Genomic DNA, 21,661 nt, shown 5'->3' with positions numbered 1-21,661 from the left:
AAACCCGAGCGTTACCAAATGAGAAAGCAATTAATTACTCAGGACGAGGACGCCGACAGCCTCTAGTGTTACCTCGGCCGCATGCTAATAGCCGGGTTGAATCATTTTCCTCTCCCCGCTAATGGCATGCGTAATTGCACGGGTGTTTCAGGCGTCCTTCACCCGTACTTATTTAGACTAGTGACTGATGCATTACCATGGAAACCGGCACTAGGAACAAGAACCTTCCCTGCTACAGTGGGGAGTAGAAGGACGCAGGCTCCAACCCGGAGCTTACAACTTGTGTCAAAGAACTGAATTTTTCAGCCGATTCCAACGTACAGTCTCCAAAAGTCAAATTTGTGAACCTGCCCGTGGATTAAACACTCTGGAGCCATCTTTCTTCTTCTGATCTTCTAGCTCTTTTTCTTCCATGATCCTGTTCCCAGAGGGCTGCAACTTTTTTCCTCTTGGATTAACAGACGATAGTAGGTGAGGCCAGCCTCGTGGACCCTGTCTCCGCATGGACCTGGGGGAGCAGCGGGGCAAGCCTGAGTGAGATGGTCACGCCCAGGTTAGCGATGATGGCTGAGAGCTCCCGGTTCAAGAAGAAAGTTCATTTCGGAGGTACGGAGCCGCCTCCCGGGCAGCCTTGGGTCGGTGTGCTGAGTCTTTGTTCTTAACCGGCGCGCCGGGAACTGCAGAATCGCGGGGTGCCGGCAGCCCTTGCTCGGTGAGACGCGGCAGCTCGCCGTGTAGGCAATCGCTCTGCACCCTGTGTTTAGAATGATTGTGTTTCTGGTGGTTGTGTTTCACCATAAAAGACTGTTGTTTCCGTACCGGCTTTCTCCTGCCTCTGTGGAAGCTGGGGAATCAAGGGAACCATCAAATCTTCCCAGAGGACGCAGGCAGCTCGGTTGCTGTTAGACTGCCCTTGGCCTCTGTGTTCTCAAGAGGCCCTTTGAGTGGCCAGGGGTTTTTAAGAGCAGCTGTAGCATCGATTCCTAGATGTTCCACTCACAGGGAGGGTGATTGTGTTGTGAGTTGCTGTGATTTAAATCCATAGGTTGTCCAGGCCTCCTGTGGTTCTTTCTGACCTGACAAAACTGTGTGGAAAGTGCCCCCAAACTGGTACTGGGCAGTGTGCCTCCTAAGCAGCCCAGCCTGTCCTCCTGCAGAGAGAGCATGGCGGGTTTGGTTTTTAGTTTTGTTTCTTGAAATCATATGCACCATGTACTTCGTAACAGCGGAGACGAGGCAGCGCTGTTTGTGTCTTCAGATCCAACTTCTGCAGCCGGCAGTTCCCCGCTCCCTGCGTCGCGCAACAGCAGAGGACGGCCCGCTTGCGAGGGCTCCGGCCGGGGAGCTCAGCCACCTGGGTAGTTAAGACTCCTCTCCCTAATGTGGCTTTGACAAAGTGGGCAAAGAAACTGAACCACGAATTGCCGAGACTCTGGGGACCCCCTCGTGGTGCCGCCCACTGGTCCTCACCTTCCTTCCAACCCTGGTGACCGTCAGTGATGTGCAGCCTCTTTGGGGAGGCCCGGCCGGTCTGCAGGTTCAGGGAATGAGTACCTGAGGGGCCCGGCTACCGTCTATAAGGTCATTGCCAGAGTGGGTCTTTCTGTGATCTGTTAGCACCCGTGGGATCCACCTAACCCTCCCCACGACCCACTCAGACCCTCCTAGGGATGAAGCCAGTAGTTCTGTGATCTTGAACCATGGTTAGTCCCCTTGATGGCCTGGACGCCAAGCTGTGAGGGCTCAGCTGTCTTCCCACATGATCCGGGTGGATTCTGTGAGCTCAACAGGTCTTTTTTCTCTGTGTCCTATTTCCTCAGCTGCCAGTGTCCCTAAAAAAGATTTTACAAGGCTAAAAAGAATCCTCCCACCCCCAATCCATTCCTGGGTTTAAATCTAGATTCGCTGCTCACACCAAGTGCCCCTGGGCATTTCACTTCACCTTTCTGGGTACACATCTCCGGGAAGAACAACCCTGTGTGTGTGTGCGCGTGTGTGTGCGCGTGTGTGTTGGGGGGCGGGGGTGGTGTAAGGACAGAGGAAGGTGCTCCAGGCAGCTGCTTCACAGATGATGGCTCTGATTCTTACCGAGTTTGTGAGAGGTGCTGGGACTGACCGTGGAAAGAGGGCGGCCACAAAGCAGGGCCCAGGACAGGCCGTTCCGTGGAGTCAGGTCCTAGGTGTTGAAGGGCAGACATGGGGGTGGGCAGTGTGCTGGGGAAGCACAGACGATGGGTCCGGGTATCCTGGCACAACAGAGATGAGGGCTCTGCGCCCTGTGGCCCTGCTGGTAGATTCAGAGCTGGAAAATCTTCTCCAGATCCTTGCGTGTTTTCAGACACCCTTCCCCTCGGCCGTGGTCACTTCAGCCCTGGGCTGCTGGGACTGGAGGCCAGCCCTGTGCCCAGCCACCCTGGCCCCCGGAGGCTCCCTCTGGACAGGGAGGCGGGAGCGGTGTTTCCTGCGGCGGGACCAGGGCCCCTTGGTGTGGACCTGGGCCGAGCTCAGCCACAACCTGTGTTCCTGGCACTCCATCCTCCATGAACTATAATTTCTGCCTGAACTGCCTGTCTGGCCCTGTGTCGTGGTATAAATGCTTCCTCTTAGCCTCCTGGGCTGATTTTTTTTTTAATCTTCTAATTACTGTAGAGTAGAAACCAGTTCAGTGACAGGCAGCAGCTTTATTCGCTGTCCAACCGCTTGGGGAGGAGGGGATCGGTGGCCAGTGCCAGGACCCTAGTAAGCCCCCCGTCCAGCTGTGGCCCAATAGCAAGATGGGAGAGGGGGGAAAATCGGGACTGAGGGACCCCCACCATGAGCCAGTGCCAGGGCGGGAGGTGTCCATGGAGCCCACAAACACAGGGGAGGGGCCTGGTGGGCGGGGAGCAGGAAGCCGGCCGAGGGCCTGCAGGTGGGTCCCTTACGTATGGCCTTGGGCAAGTCCCTGCTTGTCATCCAACGGAGGTCCTTAACCCAAAGCCCGTGATTTCAGGTTCTTCTGCATCCCTGAGTAATTCTCAAGCCTAGTGTCATAAAAAGCAGCGTCTGTAGGGAACTATTCATCCCTAAGGTCTGTCCTTTAAGACGCCACATGTCCAGTGGCACACCCTTGAGTCAGGGAGCGGGTCTGGGTCCCCGCTCCACCGGCTCACCCGGTTTTCCCCAGGGCAGAGCAAGACTTGCCTTGCGCCACTGCTCTGCGGTGTGGCCGAAGCGCTAAGGGACCAACCTACAAGCCGGCCCCGTGCCTCACCAGCCGTGCACCCTGGGACACCATTTAACATTTCCCCACCTCAGGGTCCCCCTCTCGTCAGCAGTGGGACCCGTCTGATGGGGCTGTTGGCCCCTGAACCAGACAAGATGTTGCTTTGCAGTTCGGATGGCACAGGGTTGGCTTCCAGAAAAGGCACCCTTCCTGTTCAGGCTTCACGTGTCTTTCCCTGCAAGCTAGGGGGACCAGCCCCAGCCCCTTCCTCCTGCCTTCCCCCGCCCCCGCCTCAGCCCTGCCACCGTGGCCTTGTGGCCGCTGACAGTTGCACCTGGGGAAGGGGAGGCCTGCTTTGGGAAGGGAAGCTCCTCCCTGCAGATGCCTGCTGCCATCTCATTGGCCAAGACCCAGTCAGCTGGCTGTTCCTGGAATGACGCCGGGAAGGTGTTCTGGGCCGCCCGGCCCCCAGGAGAGCCGGTGCCCGACCCGGCTGCTGAGTGAGCCGGGGTTGAGTGTCAGGAGGACCGCGCCCAGCCCAGGGCAGACTGAGCCCTCCCCACCCGACATGTGAGGCCACGGTCAGGAGCACCAGCTCTGGAGCTGCCCACGGCCCTCAGCCCTCGTTTGCTCCGCAGCGCAGTGGCAGAAAACACTACTTACCGTGGGGGGCTGCAGGGGGCTGCGCTACGGAGCTCGAGCATTTTGCACTTAGAGCCTGCACAGTACACGGTCATAGGTGACCGAGTGTTACGTGTGATGGCCACATCGGGCCGTGGGCCAGCCTTCCCACCGAGGTGCTGGTGGGCGTGTTGTACCAGCGCCTGGGTGGTCCCCCCCACTGTCCTCTTCCTCCAGCCCTGCCTCAGGCTGGCCGCTCTCCCTTGGGGCCCCCCTGCATTCTCACCATTGCGAGCCTCCCAGCTGGGCCACAGCCCCGGTGCCCAGGTGCCCCATGGCTCCCTGCGGTGTGCGCTCGTCTCCCCTGCAGCCGAAGGGCGAAGCCGGGGCCATGGGCCTCAGCTGGTCAGCGGCCACAGGGGCTCCCCTGGAGCAGGGGCCCGGGTGTTCCCAGCTGCGCCTGGCGAGAAGACCGCTTCGTACAGCTATGATTCCAAGAGCAGCTTTCTGCTCATTCAGAATGCAACCTCTGTTCATCTTGGAGGAGTTCCCTGTCACCTTACCACACTGCCGGCCACTACCTGCAATGACAATGACAGGACAAAACAGCTGTGTTGGGAGGGCCTGACTGAGTGGCGTCTGTTCACTGGGGAAGGGAGGTCAGCCCCCGAGCCGGCACCCTCTTCCTCCGCCTTCGGGTTTTGGCGGCCATAGGTCAGGTCATTGCCTGGTGCCAGAGAGTGTGGGACCCACTGACGTGTGCCCGGAGGGTCAGCAGTGGCTGGCACCCCCCATGCCCACGCACATCCAGGCCAACTGGAAGGGAATGCAAAGCACGGGATCATTCTAGGAAACCTAAGGTGGCACCTTGCCACCGGTTCCTCACCCGGGTGTGTGGGCATGGGGCTGGTTTTCCCAGCACAGGGCGGGGAGGGGGAAGGACATCTGACCCCACCACACACAGGTGTGCACACCGGGAGCTGGCAGGACGCAGAAGCCAGTGATTCTGTCGCTTGGTGCCCCTGCTGGCTGTATAGATGGCTTCAGCTACAGGACTCAGGTGCTCAGGGAAGAGAGGGTGGCGCCCAGGCAGGTGGGCCTGCAGACCCCCAGGGGAGGGCTCTCACTGGGCAGAGCCCAGGTCTGTCATCAAGCAGGGGGCTGCCACGCACAGAGCAGACCGCCGCAGGCCCGCAAGAAGGACCGTTGGCCCCTTTGCACCGAGGAGACGGAGGGGGAGGGAGATGAGCACCCACCCCGGGCGGTGCTGTCCTTCCGCAGAGTCAGAGTTGGCACAACCCTTTGTTTTATTCCTGCAAACAAGGAAATGCATCTCCTGGAAAATGGCTTCTCTCCTGCTAGGGCACTTTCTGACCTGAAAGCAAGATTCCGACTTTGTTCACTGACATGGTTTAACTATTCTGAGCAAGTCTTGCCCAACTGAGCTGTCCTACAAGTGTGGTCTCTTCACGGTGGTGGTGGGCAGAATGTGGGCCCCCAAAGATGCCCATGTGCTGGCCCCCAGCACCTGTAGCTCTCTTACCCCAAGTGGCAGAGGGCAGGGAGGCTGGCAGTTGCTGACCCCTGCCCTTCCGGTAGGGTGGTGACCCTGGATCACCCAGGAGGCCTAGTGTGACCCCAGGGACCTTCAGTGGGTGAGGGAGGCACAGAGGTGAGTGTCAGTGGTGGCATTTGGGGACTGCCAGCTGCTGGCTTTGTGGGAGAAGGACGGGCCATGAGCCACAGGGAGCGGCTGCCTTGAGAGGCTGGAAGAGGCCAGGGACGGACTCTGATCTCACGCTGAACTTCTGCCACGCCCGCACCTGATCTCAGCCCTCGTTAGGTTTGTAACCTGCAGAAATGCAGGAAAACACGACTCTGTGGTTTGTTACTCCAGCCACGGGACACTAACACCCCTCGGTCATCAGGCTGGTGCGGCATGAAGTCTGCACGTTTGGAGGACAGGGTCCTTGTCTTCCCTCCCCCTCAAGGCCGATGCCGGGTGCCCAGAAGGTGCTTGATCGATGACCGGCAGCTGGGTTGATGAACCAAGCCAGCTGCCAATATTCATGTGAAGAGTGTGTCTTTTCAAACCCGAGTTCTGTGTCCTCGTGAGTTCTCAGCAGCAAGGCCCCTGACCTTCTCCAGGCAGTGGGGTGGTGCACCTGTCAGCAGAGAACCGTGATCTGGACTGGGGGGACCAAGCCAGGACCTGGTTGTGCTGGCTCCAAGCTCAGTTCTTCATGCCTTCCGCCCCCTCCTGTACCCTCTCTGCCTTCATGCCATCTGCCCCCTTCCATGCCCTCTGCCCCCTCCTGTACCCTCTGCCCCTTTCATGCCCGGCTCTGGCCCCAGGGGGCCTCCATACTGTGCCCTCTTTCTGCCAACTGGGGTCTGGCCTGGGTGGGAGGTGATGGTGAGCTCAGAGCCCATACCCCCCTGCCAGTGCAGCCCCACAAACCAGGCCCAGCCAGCCTATCTGTGTGCCCATTGCTAGCTTTCCCCCATGGTCCTGTCTGCATGTTTCTCCACTTCGCAGAGGAGCCCATCGGCATCTTGGTTTTAAAAAAGAAAAGTTATTTCTGTCTTCATCCCCATTGCTAATCTCTTCCCTCCTTGTGGTTCCGAGCCTGCATTTGGCTCAGCAGCCCGGGTGCAGCCTGAGTGGTGTCTGATTTGAGACCCGCTGGAGATCACAGGAGCCTGGGTGGGAGGGAAGCATGTGGGTGCAGCGCACGGGGGAGGAACTGGGTGGCCCAGCGACACTGCGCAGCCTCCGGGTGGCCCTATGCCGTGGACACAGCAGGGGGGAGGCCCCCTTGCAGGGCCGGCTTGGGCGCATCCATCTCAGGGCAGGCACGGATGAGGCCCCCGGGGCTGCGACGGAGGGGGTCGGGGGCTCCCTGCTCGGTGTCCAGCTCTGTGACTGTTGTCTCCTGACTGAGGGGCCAGGAATGGGAGCCAAGAGGAGGCATGAGTCCAAGGGGAGAGTGGCAGAGGGCACAGGAAGGGGTCATCGAGGGGCCTCATTTTCCCATTTCCCTCTGTCTGTGTGACTCCTTCTCTGGGTCTCTGTCTTTCTGTCTCTCCTTTTGGTGGGATTGAAGCTGCATCTTCAGAGAAGCAGGCAGACCCCTGAAGACCCCTGCGGCCCGGCCCTGTTCTCTCTGTGGGGCAGTGGCCCGGAGCTGAGCAGCCCACGCCCCCACCCATGTGTTAGCTCATACTCTGTGCGTCGGCAGCATCTGGCGGGCCTCAAGTCGGTGGAGTTTGGGGGAAGAATCCGCGCCAGCACGAGTGGTTGGTGGGATTCACTTCCCAGGGGCTGAGGGACTGGGGACCTGTTCCCCTGCTGACTGTTGGCTGGGGGCCGCTCTCTGCTCTGTGGGGCCACCCACATTCCTGCTCATGTGGCATGTCCATCCCCAAACCAGTAAGTGCACCCCAGACTTTCTCAGACTCCGAGGCCTGTCCGCTGCCCCTTCTACCACCATGTAGAACGGTTTTCTTTCCAGAGGGCTCGTGTAATTAAGTGGGTTGTGCCCAGATCTTCCCCCTTGTGCCGTTTCCCTAGAGGTAATGTGGGGGGTGGTCGTGGGCCCAGCCTGCACTCCGCCTGCCTCGTGTGCCCCTGGCATCACCCACTCTCAGCCAGCTCGCTCGCCCTTGTCAGGCTTTAATCTCCTCCCCGTTCCAGCCCACGGCAGAGAGGACAGAGGAATGCAAGCCTCCAAAATCACCAGCCCCTCCTGGTTCTGGAGCCCCGGGTGGCTGTCACTTCCCCTCGCCTTCAGAGCTCAGTCTAGAAAGTCAGAAGCCACAGTCTGCCCAGGATCCTGGCCCGTTTCCACTCAGGGCTTGAGCTGCGTTTACTGACCTAATCTGCCTGCCTAATCTGGTAATGGCAGAGGGGAGGTGGGGGCAGGCCCTGAGGTTTCTTGCTGGGATCTCTGGAGGACCCCGGGGACCCGGAGGGGACGGTCCCGCCTGCCCCTGAACTAACCTGTTCAGAACTGACGCAAGGGACCTGTACATCCACATTCCTTTATCTCCTCTTCCGGACGCAAGGCCTGGTCCTACAGCTCTTGCATGGTGTTGTCATTAAACAAGGTAAATGGGAGGCACAGCGCTTGGGGGAAAACAACAGAAGCCGGGGACATTACACGTGATCCCCCGTCACGGTGGACCAGCCGAGGCAGTGCGACCCGGAAGGGTTTCGTCGTCTCTGCAGTTAGCATCCTCCCCGTGGCCAGTCCCAGGGTCTTCATGGAGGAGGAGGGGAGGCAGAACCCCCTGCGTGTCCAGTGCCCTCCATCTGGTCGTGGTAACTGCTCTTTGACTCAGGGTAACTGGGGACGAAGGCATGGTGGGGCCTGGTTCTCACTGGGGGCGCACTGCCCCACAGGGGTGTTTGGGACTGTGCAGGCCGTTTGTTGATTGCACAACAAATACCAGTAATTAGGAATCAGAGGTAAGGCCACCCGAAGTCCCGCGGTGTCCAGGACCACCCTGGCTAGCAGCCCGTCACAGTGGACAGATCACCAGGCCAGGCCCTGGGGTGAAATCCAGAGATGCTGTCATCGTCCCCTTTGGTAACCGTGGTTTCTGACCAGAGCAGCAGAATAACCAGAAGACAGGGCTCTTTGGGTGCAAGAGGCCTGAAACCGAGTGAGCCGGGTTATGTGAAACACACCCCATTCTAAGGACACGGGGGCCTTTCCTGGACTCCAAGGGCAGAACACATGGCCTGGCCCCCCTGGCCCTGGAAGCAGGACGGGGCTTTGTCGTGGACCGAGGCAGCTTGGCTGTCCCCCTCCAGGGCCTCTCACGCTCCGCCACCGCCCCCGGCCCCTTGCCTGTCTCCCTCCCTGCTCGCCCCCACCTAGTTTCCCCACAGTGGCAGCCTCAGTGCCGGAGCTGAGATGCGCTCGGTGCAGGAGCAGCTGAGGCCGCCGTACTCCAGTGCCACGTCCCCAGGAGAGGGCCTGGCGGGCAGCTCTAACGAGGACCGGGGTGCCGTGTGTGGCTGGGGGCCTTCCTGCATCCTGGGGGCATCTGGAAGGGTGTTTCCAGAGAGGGGTGCAGACAGAAAGACCGAGGTGGGTTCCTAGAAAGCAGCCGCAGCCCACCTCCCTCATCAGCCTCCTGAGCCGGGCTCTGCAAAAAGGATTTATGTAGAGGTGTGCTTGCCTTTCATCCTCACTGTGTTGCCGTAAGGTTGTTTGGGCCACGGGTCCCATGCGACAGATGGGAAGACTGAGGCTGGGAGAGGCTGTTTCCTGCCTGGAGCCGTGCAGCTGGCAGGGGACCTCAGCTCACATCGACTCCCCGTCATTCCTTCCCCACATCTTGTGAGCGAGGGGACGGTCCCACCTGCAGCCTGGCTTGGGAGAAGGGGCCGGCATGTTCGCTGTGGCCGCAGCCCACTCGGCCGTCTCACCCGCTCTCCGGGGCTGTCTCCTGACCCTGCAGACCCCCCACCCCACACACGCACACACTGACCTTTGAATTACTTGGGGCCTTTCAGGGCCTTGATACATTTCTTCGAGGAAACTCCTTTTCCTGTTTCCTTTCCCAGAAACAGTGTCACTCGAGGATCAGAGGCCATTAGGATTCCCCGGATGCCCATCCCGGCTTCCTTGACAAGCTATACGGGATCCTCCTCCCGGCAGCTCTGCGTAAAGGGTGATTTTAAATGCTGACAGGCTGAAGCTTGTCATGCAATCTGTCACTCCCTTTCACGAGTCGCAAGAGGCACACGGAATAGAATTTCTGGAGTTGTATTTTTTCTTTCAATGTGGATTTTTCTAGGCCATACTCAGAGCTTTCTGGGGAGGCGCCTGGTTGCCCGGCCGTCTCCTGGGGAGGGTGCGCTGTGCTGAGAAGTCCGAGCGCCTCTGGGGTGATTCCATCCAGCCACTGTGTTTGTGGTTGGGAAGGTGAGCGTCCAGAGGCGCAGAGTGAGGGGGGCACCCATGCCAAGGTCGGGCTAGAATTCAGGTTGTCGGTCTGTAGACGGGCTGCCCCCATACCTTCAGCAACCCCGGGAGGAGGTAAATTCACGTCCTACGCTACATCCTCAACTTGTCCCAGTCAGACCCGAGGAGATGAAACTGCCAGCCTCAAATGGGGCAAAGGTTAAGGGCATGAGGCTTTTATCCATTCAGCCATTCCACAGTTACCAAGCACCTTCTGTGCACCAGGCTGTGTGTGGATGAGGGGAAGGGCAGGTGCGGAAACAGGAAGGCAGGAGGCTACTGTGCCAGTTCAGGCAAGAGTGATGGCCGCTCAGACTAGGGTGAGGGTGACTGCCGGCCTCCAAGCTGTGTAGGACTGCAGACATTTCTGAGTGTCTTCTGTATGGAGTACTAAGCAGGCGCTGGCCAAGGAGATGGGCCTCGTTGTGAACAACTTGGTTGCCTTCAAGAAGCTTCTACATGGTTAAGGAAACAAACAGTTCCCTCTGGGCTGGTGACTTTATCTGCCTCCTTTATCATAAGCAGAGAGGCCTCATCTGAGACCCATAAAGGCATGAGCTGCAGGGCCATGCAGTGTCCGTGTTCAAGGGAATATGTTCCTTTTGCCGACCGAATGGTTTTCCACTTCCTTCTAGAAAGCATGGGCATTCTCCTACATAAGGACCGTCTGCCTTGGCCTCAATTTTACCTGGTCTTCCTGTCCATACTTGCCAGGACTCTTCCGGTGGCTGGTGACAGGAAGCCCAGCTCTTCCAGGCTTGAATAGAACATGGCACGCCCTAGCTCGTGTGAGAGGGGGGCCATGCGTGGTCCGCGTCAACCACTGAGGCTAGGTGAGGCTGCAGTGACAGACAGGCCCCTGACGTCAATGGCCTGAGACCACAGTGTTTTATGTCTCATTCATGCCACATGTCTGACGTGTGTCCTGGGGGCTCACTTGGCCACCCAGACGGGTGGAACAGCCACAATCCCAAATGTTCTGGTCACCGTACCCAAGGTGGTCTTGCATTGGGAATTAATGCTCCATCCATCCAGGAAGGGACATAAGTCACTTATCAAAACTCATCGGCCAAAACTAATTTCAAGGATCCATCCAACCATAGACCCAGAGGGAGGAAAACCGGACTATTTGACAAACAGCCACATGACCTCCACCAGCCAAGATCCAGGGATGCTCAGCATCAAGCCCTTCTGTGTCTCTCTGTCCTCCCTCCTGGCCTGGCCTCCTTCCTGTGCTGGCTGCATCGTAGGCTGGCTCTCCCTGACTGTGCTGTCTTGGCCACTAGTGGCCCACAGCCCCTGCCCATGGACCTCATGCCCCGTAAGGGGACCAAGGTCACCTTCCTCGGCATGCAGATCCCTTCAGTTCCTCAGTACCAAAAGCTGTACTCACCGCAGGGCTGGGGCTGGGGAAGGGCTGGACCCCGAAGCACGGCCCCCGCAGAAGGGGACTGTCTTCCCCACAGCCTGAAGCGTGTGGCCGGTCATTACGCAAGTGGAGAACGGAGTGAGACGGTGTAGGATAGAGAGGAGGTAGGGGCAGGCCCTGAGGTTTCTTGCTGGGATCTCTGGAGGACCCCGGGGACCTCCGAGGGCACCCAGGAACCTGAGGTGGGACACGCTGGGTGTGTAAGCAACAAGGTCTAGTCTATTCATTTATTTAAGGAAATAAAAAGAGAACTTATCAGAGCAACAGTGATGGTGATCAGGATCGGGATGGTGGGGATGGTGGGGATGGTGGTGGTAATGGCAATGGGGTGGGGGTGGTGAGGACTGTGTCCCTCAGGTCCCCTTCCCCCTGGGACTGTAGCCCAGAGCGGAAGCGGGCTGTGTCTAGGAGCCAGAGGGCAGTAGGAGTTCTTCACAAGGCAGTCAGATAATATCCTTCTAAAGGTTCTCTTTCTCATAAAGTAATTGTGGTAGCAGAGGGGAATTTACTGTTTCTGTGTCCTTACTGAGCCAGATTACAAATGTATAAATGTTCTTTGGTCTTCATTCTTCCCTCCTTTGTTTAAAGTTTCATTGGTCCATGAAACCCCAAAGTCTGAGGACCACTCGTTAACTGACTTAGCCTAGAACGGTTCCCTTTCGGAAGCGCATTTTCCCTCTGGTAAACATATGCACGTGTACACACACACACACACTCTCTGCTCCTGGAGCCCAGGACCTCCGACCTCAGCCAGGGGCCTGCACCAGGCAGCTCGGGCTCCCTAGACAGCCGGCACAGAGCTGCCACCTGGGGCTTAAGCAACAGAGGCGGTCAGGAGTGACCATAGCAATTAACAGCCTGTCCCCACGGTTGTCCAGCCGCCTCGTGAGCTGCTTCCCACACCCCCACACTAAGGCTCAAATCCCGTTCGTCTCTCGAGGGCCTGGCCACTTGCGTTGCCTGGCCCCTGTGCTCCCCCACTCGATTATCTGGTGGTACCCCTAGCCCAGCCCTCGGGAGGTCAGTGTCCTCGGGCTCTGTCATCGCCCCTCCCCCGTGATCCTGAGCCCCAGGTTGCAGAGCAGAGGCCCCGCTGCCTTAGGGTCTCCTGATCCCTGGATTTGGGGCACAGGGTCTGGTTCCCAGGTGGGCTTGGGTGTGTGATGAGTAGAAGTGAGCGTGTGTGTGGTGCCGGATGCCAGGGCGGGGGAGGAAGAGGACAGGAAACATCTGGGCACGTTTGGTCCAGGTGCCGAGGTCAGAGGAGGTCTGTGCAGCTCGCTGGACCAGTACCCACCCCAGTGGGGGCCGTACACTAAGCACACTGATGGTGCGTGCTGTGTTTTTATTTGCTAGTTGTGCAGTGGGCCACTTAGGTCAGCAAGCATTTACACTGAGTACTTCCGGGAGTTACAGGGGTGGAGGGTGGGTACAGAGAGAAGTAAGGCTCTCCCTGCCCTTGACCACTACGAGAGCACGGACACTCGGACCCCCACAGGGGTCAGTGGTGTGGGCTGCAGTCCCGAGCTGGGGTGCCGTGGGCCGTCAGGCGGCTCCCGGCCCTGCTGCTGGGTGTGTATGTGACCTGGCTTCAGCAGCCATAAAGTGGGTCCAGGCATCCCACCTCCCTCCCTGGGGTGCTGGGACCAGCAAGTGGATGAGCCCAGATAGCCACAGGTCTGGTGCAGTGGGGGGACCGGTACACATCGGGGACGCAGCCTGTGATGACACAGCAGGGACGCACCAGGCAGCGGCAGAGTGGCCGACGCCACGGGGCCTCCCAAGGGCCTGAGCAGGAAGTGAAGGGTGGCCTGAAGGGCGCAGAAAACAGAGGGGCTGCCTGGCTGGACCGGTGGAGCCCACAGAGGGGTGCGCACACCCCCTTTGAGAGAGTGAGTCCAGGAGCCGCCTTAGAGCAGGGCCTGGAGCCGAAGCGCTCAGCTGGCGTCAGCGCCGACGCCGGTGATGAGGATGGTGTCCGAGGATTTTGTGCAGTGGGAGCCTCGGGGGAGCAACGGGAAAGGGGCGGAGAGGCGAGCGCGAGGACCCCGCCGCCCGCCGGTGAGGCAGCGTTTGCTGCTGTAACAAGTCAATCCCTAGAGCGTAGCTGATGCCCTACGCGTTTAACGGCTCACTTCAGCTGTTCCACGCAGAGACCCAGGCATCTGCCAGGAATCCAGGAATCCTAGAGGACTCCGCGATCCTGTACGGCCTGGGAGTTCTTGCTTTGAGTTGGGAGAAACTTCAAGACAGGGTGGGGAGAGCATGCTGGCTTCCATAGAAGCCAAGCTTGGGCGGGGGCGGGTCCCCTCTTCCAATAGCATGTGCGGCTGGGAACAGTCACGTGGCCGCACCTGGGCGCGAGGGCAGCTGGGAAGTGTAGTCCCGGCTTGACCTCCGCGCCTCCCCACCCGCAATGGCTGCTCGCTTCTGCGCCTTTGCTGAGCCAGCTGCAGTCCTCAATCAGTGCCCGTACGCGTGCTCACCTGAGCTGAAAATGTGCTTGGGGCTTTGAGTAAAATCACGTGCACCTTGCAGTGTGGGATCGGGGGCTGACAACAGGGTTACGGGGGTTTAAATGGGACGCTGAGCCATTTTTCTGAAGCTGATCGCATGCTTGCTCTGTTTTTCCCAAGGTCTAGAAAGCAGATTGTCCGGAAGAATTTATTTGGGTGGGGGGAGTACAGAAAGAATAAATCATGAGCCCCCACGTTTCTCCTATTTGTGGTGGTATGCGTTTCTTTCCCTCCAGCCCTGAGCTATCTATTAAATCTAATTACATTGTTCATATCATTTCCCATGAAATTTCATCTGAATCTGCTGAGTAAGGGAAGCAAGCAGAGGACTTAATTAGGAACGTTAATCATGTTTTTCGTTTCTTTTTTTTTTTTTTTTTTAAGGAAAAGCAGCTATAATGAGGAAAATAACAGTAAACATTCCTTTTTCCCCAAAGGCGGCTGTCCGCTGGCCCTCAGCTTTGCTAACCTGAGAATGCTGTTGCAGCGGACGCTGTGCGCCAACCGGGCTGCTGCCCTTCCAGCTTGAACTTGCATGGCCCTGCCTGTCTTCTTTGCAGACTGCTCCCTCCTGAGTCCTCCAGGAGCCGAGGACCCCAGGGCTCTGCCTGCGTTTTGGAATGGAGCTCCTGACTCTTCGGGAGTCAGTCTGGGGGTTCGTCGGTGTTCCCCAAGATTCACAGATTTAGGGTCCAGATCGAGGCCTCCTCTTCTTCCCAGATCTTTCCTCAGGAGAGTGGGTCTCACACTTCATAGGTCAGATAAACAAGGCCCGGCCGGCCTGGGTTCAGCCCTTGGGGACCGTGAGTTTTCTAAACAATGTTTTTCTTCCCTCTGTACAGAAACACGTGCGGACCGCAGCAAGAAACTCTTCAGGCACTACACGGTCGGCTCCTACGACAGCTTCGATGCTTCCAGGTAAGACGTAGTTATTTCTCTGCCAGGCCCCCTCTGGTCAAAGATGCTCGGATGTGCCGTGTAAGCGCCGGACCGTCTTGCGTGGTACACTCAGATCTCCCAGGCTGTTCCCGTCGCGTGTGTGCGCTGTGAACGTAGCTAAGATCATGGAAGCCACCATGTGCCAGAGAAACAGCCAGAGAGGCAGTCTCTGCACTGCCTGCGGTTGGGGTCGGGCTGGAGCACAGCTGCAGGGTGGCCCAGGGGAGAGGACCGCCTTTCCCGGAGGAGGAAATCCTGGCGCCGGTGGCGGGGAAGCAGTCTAAACTTAAAGGTGACAACAGTTGGCCACGGAGCCATGAGGCAGCAGCACCCCCGGGGGTCTGGGGGGATACTGTGGGGGCTCCGGGTCTCCACCTCAGCCGGTTCCGGGTTCGTGCTGCTTCTGAGCGGAGGTTTGCACGAGGAAGGCTCATCCCCCTTCACAGGCATGGTGCCTCACGGGCAGAGCCTTTGGCCCTGGCAGCTGTTCAAAAGGGGCTTGTGTGGTTCTAGCAGAGAGCCTCAGAGCCTGGGTGATGCGGCGCGAGGCGCAGGTGTGACTTTACATGTAGAAACCACATGCGTGCGGCACAGGCCATGGAGGACGTGTCCTCGGACTCTGTGTGCTCGTTCCCTTTGGCCCCAGGGAGGCCGAGGCACTGGGGAGGCTGAGGCGGGCGGCGGGCGGTCTGCTGGGCAAGGGTGGTGCCCGTCTCAGCAGCAGCTCCAGGCGCCGCCGGGAAGTGGGCGGTGTTTCCCTGAGCGTGATGCCCTCTGGGCTCATCCTGTTGTTAGCAGGTGTGGGAACTCCCTTCCTTATTCAGGCTGAAGAACATTCCGTCGTTTCCGTGTGCCACATTTTGTTCGTCCGTTCTTCACAGAGGGACACTTGGGTGGCTGCCCCTCCTGGCTGCTGTGTGTGGTGCTCCCGAGGATGTTCTTGTACATGTGTCTGTTTGAGTGCCCGCCTCTGGTTCTTCAGGGCCTGTTCCGGGAGTGGAATGCTGACCTGCCCCAACCCCCTCTCATAAACAAGATGCTTAGAACAGGAGCAACCACACCCAGCAGATGACCCCGTCCTCCTCCCAGGGGGCTTTGCAGATGCTCCAGCCCTTACTAGGATTATCCGCTTTTTGACCTAGAAAGCTCACATTGCGAGCCAGGTGGCTTCCAGGAAGCTATGACTGGCCCCAGCTTCTCCAGGCAAGTCTTTGTTGGGGTCAGATGAATCATTTCTGCAACAGCAGGAGGCCACCTGTCAAAATGGGTCCTGGATACATGGATACAGGCAGCATGCCTGTCATTCTTCACTTCCGCTCTGGCAAGGGTGGTGCCCGTGGCTCAGAGAGCCCTGAGCACATCACCATGGCTACCTCGAGGGCTGTCCAGCCTGGGAGCGGGCCTTCCGGTGGACAGAGCCTCTGGAGGCAAGCAGCTGGGCAGTGGCTCCCCCACGGGCCAAGGCATTTGCAGAGCCCTCTCCCCCAAAGGCTCGTTGGCAGGGAGGAGGTGTGTGCACACACTCGGCATTTGAAACAGGCACCTCCACAGTTGGCTGCTTCCCACAGGGGAGCCTTTGAAGGATTTAACTTGATTGCAGTGGGAAGAGGGACGCCCCAGGGCCTGGCTGGCTGGGTCACACGTCAGGTGGCTGACAGCAGGGCCAGATGCACGGGACCCACACTGAGCGTGGCCAGCAGAAGACAGGTGGAGCCGTCATAGCTGTTCAGGGATAAAACAAGGCTTCTGAGGAGGTGTGAGCTCCTGGCCTTTGTCATCCCAGATCGGCCCACATGACCTCCAAGATCCCTGCCAACCCCGCTTCCCTGGGTTTCATGCCCAGAGGAGGGCTTTGTTTTGCATGTGTGCTGACCACCTGCTTCGGTGTCCAACCACACCGAGGCCAACCGTTGGCTTCTAAGCAAGTGGTAGAAGCCCTGGACTTGACCAGAGTGTGGGTATCTGCCCTGACTTCCCCATGGCAAAGGGGTCAGGCAGGCTGGAGGTCTCGTGGGACAAGATGTGAATGGGCCAAGCGTAACAGCAGCATTTATTGCCCTCCACCACGGGCTGGCCACCTTGCACCCGTCACCCCACTGCTGACTGCTGACCGTGTAGATCCACTTCATAGGAAGCAGAGAGGGGAAGGCCCTGTTGACAGGTGCCTGAGCCCACGTGTAAGGCCCGGCTAGCTGGGACACAGACCTGTTCCCATGGCCCCCTCTTCCCCAAGGTGAAGACATTACTGCCCAAGGCTGGCAAAGAAATTGGCCTGGAATTGAGAGAAACTGGTGAGGTGGAGAGCCAAGATTTCCTCTCGAGATCGAACCGTTACCTCAAGAGATGTGCTGGGAGGACAGAACAATGGTATTGCCCTGGCTAGCACAGGACTTCCACAGAGGGTGTTGAGCTGGGCCTAGGGGAGCCAACTGCACCCCACAGTGACCTTGTACAACTGTGACCTTGGCAGGGGTGATGGAGGGCGGACACCGAGGGAGCGTGTGGATGTCACATGCCACCACAACCAGGTGCCTGGGGCAGGTGGCTCTTGGGCAAGTGTGAGAGTGGGAGGCTGACCCCAACTCCTCTGAGTGAGCAAGCAGAAAACGTCCGAGGGGCGTGCCTGCTGCAGTGCGGGTGCGGAGCTGCCAGCACAGCTCATTAAATCACTTAGAATTCACGCTAGACATGGCCCAGTGAGCCAAGGAGATCTGGGTGCTGCGCCAGACCCCTGGACCAATTACCCACTGTGGGCGGCAGGGTTACGGTCTGGGCAGGCGGCTGTGGCTGAGGCCACCCCACTGCAGATGCAAATGTAATTAAAGAAAATGCAATAGGAAGCAAGACTCAATGGAGTCAGTTTCTAAATCATTCAGGAAGTTTCTCCCCTTCCCACCCCCTCTTATGTCAAAAACTTTGCTCAGGGACGCAGAGCTGAAGAGCAAAATGGTAAAAACACACCTGCTCATTGCTGAATGTGTCCAGTGACTCCAGCTGGTTCCTGCGTGGGATTCCCACCCACCTACCGAGCAGTCACATGATAGAAGTGTCTAGGAATGTGGGCACGTGATTGAGGTCCAAAAGCAGAGAACCTGGGGCCATTTCTACATGGGACCTTACAGATATTTTTAAAAACATTCTCAACACAAGGGATGGGAGTCTAAAGTTCCCATTCCTCTTAAGTCAGATCCAACCTCGTGAGCATGGGGCATCTGGGGAGGGTCTATTTGGGAGAGAAAGGGGAGACCTCAGGGTGTCACTTTAGCTGAATAGACCCCAGCCAGTCACCTACTCATCCATCCTTCCACCCATCCATCCACCCATATCTGTGCACCCACATCCACCCACCCATTCTTCCTACAGTCCACTCACTTATCCATCCACCTACCCACTCTACTCATCAATCTATTCATTTATCTATTCATTTAACCAATATTCATCAAAATCTGACTATTCAGAGAGCTAAGGCAAACAGTTTCTGACCTCATGTAGACTGAAGTCCAATTAGGGAAAATAATGAATTAAAAAGTAAGCAAATCAGAGAACCCGCTCTGTGGCGCATGCCGTGGAGCAGGTTAGCAACACCACCAGCCTCAGGTGGGCTGGGCGCACCAGCTTTTTCCAGGGAGCCAGAGAAGGGCTCTCTGAGGATCTGACTTTTGATTTGCAGCCTGACAGTTCAGGAGGAATCAGCGCTCTGTGGAATGCCCCCCAAGTGCGCAGGCACTGAGGTGACGAGGGAACAGGCGGTAGGCATTGCAGGGACCGGGATGGGAGCAGAGAAGGGGTGTTGGGGAAAGACCTGTGCAGGAGAAGTTCGGATCCTTGCATACTTGCAGTGGGGAAACAGGAGGGCCTTGAGCAGAAGGGTGACACGATCTGATTAGCTTTGCTGGAGGCAGAAGGCAGGGGGGGAGCCCTTTAGGAGACCACTGCCATCGGCCTGGCCAGGCAGCGATGGGATTTGGGCTGGTGGAGGGGGCAGGGACACGCCTGGCTGGCGGATGGATTCATGGTGTAGGTGAAGTTGGAACAGACAGGACCTGCCAAGGCACTGGGCTGGGGGTGAGGGAGGTTAGGAGGGCTCTCCACCTACTTTGGGGTTTTACAGGGAGGGGCACCCACAAGTGGGTGCTCATTGGACCCAAGCCCGGTTGGCAGCAGATCCCTCGGAAGGCCTCGTGCCCCACATCAGAGCTGCACAGGCACCCTCTTGCGTGCTGGAAAGAGCGCATTCGTAACCACCGTGCACAGAAGACCCGAGAAGGTGCCGAGCCCTCCCAACTCCTCTCCCTGAGCGAGGCATTGTTCTCCTGGAAATTGGATTAGAAGGGTGGCAAATTATACCTGTTTGCCATTTGAATATCCACTATCCATAGCTGCCCGCTTTCATGGCTTTCAAACATCAGAGTCCGATCCTTATAATCTTTTAAACTGGTAATCAGAAATATATGCACATGCATAAAAAATTCAGAATGTGCAGCAAATGTGTGAAGAGCAGCCTTCCAGCCCTGGTTCCTCTCCCCAGAGAGAGCCTGTTACTGGCTTCCTGAGGATCTTCTCGGAGATGGACCTTGAAGACAGAAGCGTATCTGCTTGTTATCCGAAGCCTTTTAAAGCCCTTGAAAGCATGGCGTCCTGACTTTCCAACGACGTCCCTGTGTGACCTCAGGCAACTTGCATCCCCTCTCTGTGTGTCAGTCCTACCTCCAAACCTGTTTACAAAGTGGAAGGCATACTTCCGACCCGTGCCACGTCCCCAGTGGTGCTCGCGTAGGAATGAATGAGAAAATCTGCTTAGTGTTTGCAGCCCCTTCGAGGCACGCCCTGTATAAACCCAGACGGATGCTGAGTGGTGAACAGCATGTGTGGGTAGCCAGCTTTCCTCTGAAACCTCACTTTGTGTTCTAGAAGACTCCCTCGATGTGTAGGTAGTAGGAACTGAATGGCAAGAAACATTGATTTCCCCCCTTCTCCCTCCACCATTATTGTATTTATTTATATTGTTCAATGTTCCTTAGACTTGAAAGAGAAAGGATCCATCTCTGAGTATGTTCACTGGCTGGATTCGTAAGGAAACATACTGTGTTTCTTCCTCCCTCTTAATCCGTGGCTGGGCCCAGCCATTAATAATAAAGCCCTTGGGGCAGCTCCTTGGGTAGCAGAGGTGACTTCAGTTTGTAGCCCGTACAGATGTGGGTTTTTATTTTTACAGGTGTATGTTGCTTTGGTAATTTTTTGAGACCGGGAAAGAGAGGGCTGGGTCTCTGGCAGTATGTGAGAGCACCTCACTGCCCATCCCCGCCCTCCCGTCCTGCTCGCTACCATGACCGCATGCATGCGTGCGGCGTCTGGGAGCCAGGGCTTTGTCTGGGGGCCGCAGGGAATGGTACCCAAGCTGAACCTGTTATGGTTTCCCCCAAAAATGTTCTTCTCCGCCGTGTCCATCATGATGCACAGCACACCCAGAGACCCAGCGGGAGCCCCGGGGCCCTCCCCCTCCCCTCTCCTTCCCCTCTCTCCTTCCCTCCCCTGGGCTCTGAGGAGCCCTGCCCTCTGCCTGCTGCTTCCCCAGGCCGGCACTTCCACTCTGCCCACTTCATCTGCCTGCCCCAGGGGACCTGCCTCTCATCTGTTCTCAGCATTACATTTTTCCTTCCTTGACCAATTTTGTTCCAAGTGCAGCATGCACATAATAAAGTAAGTAATTGATGAATGTAACCAAGCCACACAAACAGGACTAGGAAGGCAAAGAGGAGGTTGTCTTGCCCCCTCCCCACCACACCCACATGGCAGAGGAGCCTGTCCACTCGCTTGGCTGCCTTCTGGTAGCTGCTCCCTAACTGTGTGACCACCCCTTTGCTCTCTCATTTATTTTGTTATTGAGCTATAATTGGCCTATAACACTGTGTTTGCTTCAGGCATACGACATAGTGGTCTGACATTTGTGTATACTGGGAAATGATCACAGTGAGTCTAGTTAACATCTGTCTCCAAACATAGTTATACATTTGTTTTTCTTGTGATGGGAATTTTTAAGCTCTACCCTCTTAGCAGTACAGCATTAACTGGAGTCACCATGCTATGCATTCCATCCCAAGGGCTTAAGGATTTCATAACTGGGAGTTTGAAACTTTTGGCCCCCTTCCCCCGTTCACCACCCCCCCACCTCTGACAACCGCTAGCCTGTTCTCTATCTGTGAGCATGTTTTGTTTTTTAGATTGCATACCTGAGCGATCATAACAGTATTTGTCTTTCTCTGTTTGACTTGACTTAGCACAATGCGCCCAAGGTCCATTTGTGTTGTCATCAATGGCAAGAAGTCATTCTTTTTTATGGCTGAATAATATTTGTGTGTGTGTGTGTCTGGGTGTGTGTGTGTGCACACACATGTGCCATTTACCCATTCATCTACCTAATGGACACGTGTGTTGCCTCCGTGTCTTTGCTACTGTGAATAATGCTGCACTGAATGTGGGGGTGCAGATATCCTTATGAGGTGGTGTTTTTGTTTCCTTTGGATAGATTCCCAGAAGCAGACTTGCTGGATCATACGGCAGTTCCATTTCTAGTTTTCTGAGGACCCTCCATACTGTTCTCCACTGTGGCTTCAGCAGTTTACATTCCCACCAGCAGTGCACAAGGGGTCCCTTTTCTCCACATCCTTGACAGTGACTTAATATGTCTTGTCTGTTTGACATCAGCCACGTGACGTCATAACTTTCGTGCTTCGTTCTTCTGGTGGTCGCCTCCCTAACTCTGTCTCTACTGACGCATTTCTTAACAATGTAAAGCGTCGCAGATTTTTTGCTCTACAAGCTGAGGCTTTCACAGTTCTGCCATTCCTCTGTCCCACCCACAGTGTTGAGTAGTTACTGCTGAACTGCTAACTTTTATATAAACTCTAAATAACCTCCTCCAACTTCTCTCTTGTTTAATAAATTTTAGATAGTATCACTTGACCCTTTATTA

The 21,661-nt window shown here is 56.9% G+C and overlaps 1 protein-coding gene and 1 long non-coding RNA gene across 8 annotated transcripts in view; one reads left to right on the top strand and one right to left on the bottom strand.

Moving 5' to 3' along the window:
* Window positions 1–21,661, top strand: part of SHANK2 (SH3 and multiple ankyrin repeat domains 2) — a 471,338-nt gene that overhangs the window by 290,491 nt on the left and 159,186 nt on the right. For 6 of the 7 annotated variants that reach the window (XM_073217285.1, XM_073217283.1, XM_073217284.1 and 3 more), the window contains one exon: window positions 14,592–14,667. In XM_073217285.1, the coding sequence (XP_073073386.1) occupies window positions 14,592–14,667 (76 nt within the window). Of the gene's footprint in view, window positions 1–234; window positions 607–14,591; window positions 14,668–21,661 lie in introns of those variants that run through there. The other variant, XM_073217290.1, reaches the window with a different exon arrangement.
* On the bottom strand, window positions 7,718–9,458 carry LOC140844311 (uncharacterized). The gene is made up of 3 exons (XR_012122466.1): window positions 9,329–9,458; window positions 9,030–9,206; window positions 7,718–8,484 (listed from the first exon to the last, which is right to left on the bottom strand). It is a non-coding gene; the product is annotated as an uncharacterized lncRNA (long non-coding RNA).

Source organism: Manis javanica, chromosome 11 (genome assembly GCF_040802235.1).
Source record: "Manis javanica isolate MJ-LG chromosome 11, MJ_LKY, whole genome shotgun sequence".
Lineage (NCBI taxonomy): Eukaryota > Metazoa > Chordata > Mammalia > Pholidota > Manidae > Manis > Manis javanica.
This window is presented reverse-complemented; position numbering and strand designations above follow the sequence as displayed.